At 46.2% G+C, this 4,688-nt stretch overlaps 1 protein-coding gene and 2 long non-coding RNA genes across 6 annotated transcripts in view; 2 read left to right on the plus strand and 1 right to left on the minus strand.

Annotated features, from left to right (window-relative positions):
• The window catches only part of LOC128877689 (uncharacterized), a 13,669-nt gene extending 12,408 nt beyond the window's left edge, over positions 1-1,261 (plus strand). The window contains exons 2-3 of the long non-coding RNA XR_008457290.1: positions 319-579; positions 687-1,261. This is a non-coding gene — a long non-coding RNA (uncharacterized LOC128877689). The remainder of the gene's footprint in view (positions 1-318; positions 580-686) is intronic.
• Positions 1-4,688, minus strand: part of LOC128877686 (box A-binding factor-like) — a 64,520-nt gene that overhangs the window by 2,906 nt on the left and 56,926 nt on the right. For 2 of the 4 annotated variants that reach the window (XM_054125215.1, XM_054125214.1), the window contains one exon: positions 1,275-1,450. In XM_054125215.1, coding sequence (XP_053981190.1) covers positions 1,275-1,450 — 176 coding nt within the window. Of the gene's footprint in view, positions 1-112; positions 199-1,274; positions 1,451-4,688 lie in introns of all 4 variants that reach the window. The other 2 variants (XM_054125217.1, XM_054125216.1) reach the window with 2 other exon arrangements.
• On the plus strand, positions 1,467-4,660 carry LOC128877688 (uncharacterized). The gene is made up of 3 exons (XR_008457289.1): positions 1,467-2,702; positions 2,735-3,298; positions 3,881-4,660. It is a non-coding gene; the product is annotated as an uncharacterized LOC128877688 (long non-coding RNA).

Here is a 4,688-nt window from a genome sequence, read left to right on the forward strand (position 1 = left end):
GAGAGAGAGAGAGAGAGAGAGAGAGAGAGAGAGAGAGAGAGAGAGAGGGGCTTGGTGGGTGGAGAGAAAGTGAAACAGATACAGAGAGAGAGTGTGGGGGGATAACACCTACCAAACGGCGGCTCGATTTCTCCTCGAAGGCGCGACGGGTGCCACTATACCCACAGAAGCCTTTGTAGAAATCGCCCTGGTCCGCCACTGAAACAGAGACAGGATGCCAAACGTTAGGGGTGCTTCTCTTTCTAGGCGCGCACGATATCTCAAAGTGTGGAGTTAACTTTTCTTTTTTCTTTTCTCGATCCTTTCTTTCACGAAAAGATTCGCCGGCTAGGTCAAGGAGAGAGAAAGAGAGATAGAGAGCGACGCCGAAATAGAACGAGAGTAACCGTCGATCACCGAGGAACGCGACCAAAGACGCGAACTGGGGCAAAATGTGCGACGGGGACGACGGGCGAATTTCCACACAGGCTCCTGTTTTCTAAGTACGGGAGCTTGGCCTCCTCGGTCGGAGCTTTCGCGACCCTTCGACAGCGACGAGCAGAGATGGGCAAAATAGTCTCGTCTAGATGGAAGTATCGAGTAAGACGCCTAGAACCACCGAGCGATCACAGAAATGCATCCCGACTCGTAAAATTATTAATCTAGTGTTAATCTTTCCCGACTCTAAAAGACTAAATAACTTTTAGATTAGACTCGGGATTCCCGAGCGAGAGGGGTTCCCTGTCTAAGAGACGCGCGGAAGAGGCAGCATCGAGGAAAGGAAGAGAACCAACAATCTCGTCGTCGACGTCTAGAGGCATCTCCGAGACAACTCTGCGCCTCTTAGACAGGATCCGGCAACTTTTACTGTTCTATATAATCATCAAGATGCAAGAGTGATTTCTAATTTGCCTCTTCACCCGTTAATTACGATGCTATATATGTACATACGTTACACATGCTAATGGACACGCTGACCGTCGGTAGTTCCAGTAATAACTCTTCTACTCGTTACTCTTTTGAATTACAGAATGAAGCGCGTCACTGTAAGCAATTGAAAATGTAAATTTCAATGTAAATGTAACCCTCTGCGATCCTACGGTCGAGCCTCGCTAACAGTAATGAACGTAAATCGACGAATCTGGCCCGCAAAGGGTTGCACAGATATCACGAAATAAAAATAAAATAACCGAACCGAAGTTCCACAGTTAATCGTCTATGGATTAAGACCAATTTTCGCTCGACCGATGCCCAACTCTGCGAGAATAATCCTCGTCGCTAGCTTGCGTTCTTACCAGTCGACGTGGCTGCTTGACCAGGGGTCGATTCATTCCGTTCATCTTGTGGTAGAGACCGCATGCGTTGCACAGGTAATGGCCGGTACCGTCCCGTCGCCATAACGGGGTGGAAATTGCGCCGCAGTTCACGCACTCGCGGCCCTCCGTAAAGTATTCCGCCTCGATGTTGTGCACTAAGCGTTTCGTACATGTTCAAACAGGTGGTCGGCCGATGTCTTTCGCGGCCGAAGGGGGGGGAGGACTTAAAACGCGCGGCTTCGTTCCTGCTTCGAACGTTCGTCCGCCATTAAGGGGGGTTTTCCCGTGTCTCGGATCAAAATTAACGATATTCAAATTTCTCTATTTTTTTAGAAGAAAAGTGCGCAACGTAACAAACTGTTCATTTTATGTGGCGCTTGTCGTAATTACTGAAAGCGAGATATAAGTTTTTTTTTTTTTTTGGAGGGGGTTGGAAGCTGCTTTAATAACGGAAATATTATTAATAATGCGCTGTAAAGAAAAGTGGTTCGGAGATAAAGTATGCTGAAATTTTTGAGGTTAATTAATATGCGTGCGTGATGGCGGGGGGAGGTAATTCCATGAATTTTTTTCATGTCAATCACTCGCGTTGGGAACGAGTTATTAATGATACCCTGGTGTTGTTAGCTTGGCTTGGCCACGTGTCTCCACTTAACTCGAAAGCGTCGACGCTGTGTAAACGCTATTGGAACGGAGGTAAACACTTCGGGGCGAATGTCGAAAGCATCGACGGAAAGAGGAGAAGCTAATTAACGTAGTCAAATTTTTCGTGCTTTTCCGACGCTTCCGGGCTGATTTCCTAGCATTTCGAACGCCACAGATCGTAAGACGTGCATTGTATTTAAAGTTGACACGAGTTTCTCAAAGTAAAGAAACCTGATCTAATAATAATCTAATAATAATTTGGAAAGCGATTGGCATGATTTACAGTCTGTGACTCCCACGAGTCGAAGCCACGAAAAGCTTGCAGCTCTCTGTTAAGGAGGAAGGATGCAGGAAACGCAGCTACACGCGACAGAGGATGTAGAGGGACACGCCGTTATCAGAATTTCCGGTGTTCGGCGATAATAATAACTAACTACCGCTACCACTCGGTTTCGACTCCCTGGTTGTTGCTTCTCTGCGTATATCGTATCGACAAATTAAACACTCACTGCCTGCGTCGCGCATATATAGATTAATTTACTCTCCGCGGCCTTGGGTAGGAGGAGGCTTGATAAAAATTGGGAAATTAATAAAAGCGACCGGGAAATGGAAAAATTCTACCGTGGAAAAATCATGGGGTGGAAAAATCTCGAGATGGAAAGATTCTGATATGGAAAAAGCTCAGTGGGGAAATCCTGAGGTGGAGAAAGCTTGATGAAAGAACCCCGAGGTGGAAAAATCTTGAAATATAAAAATCCTGAGGTAGATAAATCTTGAGATATAAAAATCCTGAGGTGGAAAAAGCTTGATGAAAGTACCCTGAGGTGGATAAATTTTCAAATATAAGAATCCTGAGGCGGAAAACTCGATAGAAAAATCCTGAGGTGGAGAAAACTTGATGAAAGAATCCTGAGGTGGAGAAAGCTTGATGAAAGTACCCCGAGGTGGAAAAATTTTGAAATATAAGAATCCCGAAATGGAAAAAGCTTGAAATGTAAAGATCCTGAGGTGAACAAATCTGGACATATAAAAATCCTGAGATGGTAAAGACCCAACACAAAAATCCTGAGATGGAACAACATTGATGCAAGGATCCCGAGGTGAATAAATCTTGAGATGGAAAGATCCCAAGGTGGAAAAATCTCGTGACACGAAGATCTCGACGTGGAAAATCTGTGGAATACGCAGAGCTACGCCGATGACCGTCGTCCGTGTCGACGCTGACGAGAAATACGGGCGCGTTCGTCTCGCGTTACTTCATCAGAGACGTTCGTAACAGAGAGGACGAAGAGGTCAGCGTACCGCAGCCGCGCATCCGGCAGAAACGGGACTGGGAAGCAATTGGATATCGTATATAGGTAAGCAACTAGTCGCTGACGTCGGCGCCGCTCTTGCGACTCGTCGTTCCTTCGACAACGGACGCGCACGGCTCGAGTTGCGTTCCTCGCTCCGCGTGCAGACGCCACCCTTGACCCATTCACGATCCTCAAACGATCAACCATTAAACTTGAACGCTGAACGCTCGAAATTTCCTCCTTCCACCTCGAGAATCGACCATTTTAGAATTTTTCAGCTGTAATCGTCATTACGAATCGATTGTTGGGTTTGTTTCGAGAGTAGCTACGCAGGTTAGGTCACGTTCCGGAAAGGTTTCGTCCCATTGTGCGTAATGGGGCAATAAACATCTAGGCCTGCTTCTGTCCGACGAGCCAGGCTCCTGTTTACCCGAAGTGAGTCATTGCGCCCTTCCATCGAACGGTAAAAATCTCCACGGCTTTGAAACGCGTACACACGATGCGCTTTCTAGTGCAAAGGTCGCTTTTGTGCAAAGTCCAACGTCGATCCATGGTCGTTAAGCACTAGGTCATCCCCCCACTTTAGAATATAAACCAGCGGCGCGCAACCGTTCAGTCTAATAATACATAAAATTTTGTTTTTAGGGAAAGGAATGAATATCCACTTCTCGGACGACAGATCGTTACGTTACGAAAACACCGGATTCTTCGTAACAGAATATTCGAAGGCGTCGCGGGGACTCTCAAAAAAGTGACGAGGCGACGAGGAATGAGAATAGGAGGATCGAATTACCGCGACGGAGACGGGAAGAGCAAAGAGAGCCGAAGGAGAGACGGAAAGTTGCGTGGAATGCAAGCGTGAAAGCACAGGGAAGGGGAGATAAGAAAGGGCGAGGAGACGATTAGAGGACGAGGAGGTCAGAGGACAAGTGAAGCCCACGCGAAGGATAACAGCAGAGGGAGAGGTTGGGTGGCTATCGGATACGACACGAGAAAGGTGCTGACGGTTAAACGAACGCTACCGTGGGCAATGAATTATATTGTCCCTCCTCTTCTACGGTCAGGTCAACACCGACCGACGTATCAGTTCCATCGTTAGGTTTTAGCAACAGTAAAGACTGAAATCACCCAAAATAAAAATTAATTCGGTTTTAAAAATGAAGGTTTTTTTTTAGTGAGTAATAGCCCTATTTGTAAGCGATAAATGCGTTCTTAGGTGGCGAGGTCGGACTCAACGTAAGAGAGGAGGGTTAATTGCTACACAGAGGCCACCTACAGGTAGGACATAGGGTTTTAGAGACAAAAATAAAAAGAGTAAAAGGTAAGTAAATCTTCCATATTTCTCCGACGCCTCCAGAACAATCCCTAGCATCCCAATTACCAGTCAGTTCCTACTAAAGATATTTTTCATTGTTTATAAATTGTATGTACTGTCTAGTCAAAGAAACCTAAC

The sequence above is a fragment of the Hylaeus volcanicus genome, chromosome 5 (assembly GCF_026283585.1).
Source record: "Hylaeus volcanicus isolate JK05 chromosome 5, UHH_iyHylVolc1.0_haploid, whole genome shotgun sequence".
NCBI classification, from domain to species: Eukaryota; Metazoa; Arthropoda; class Insecta; order Hymenoptera; family Colletidae; genus Hylaeus; species Hylaeus volcanicus.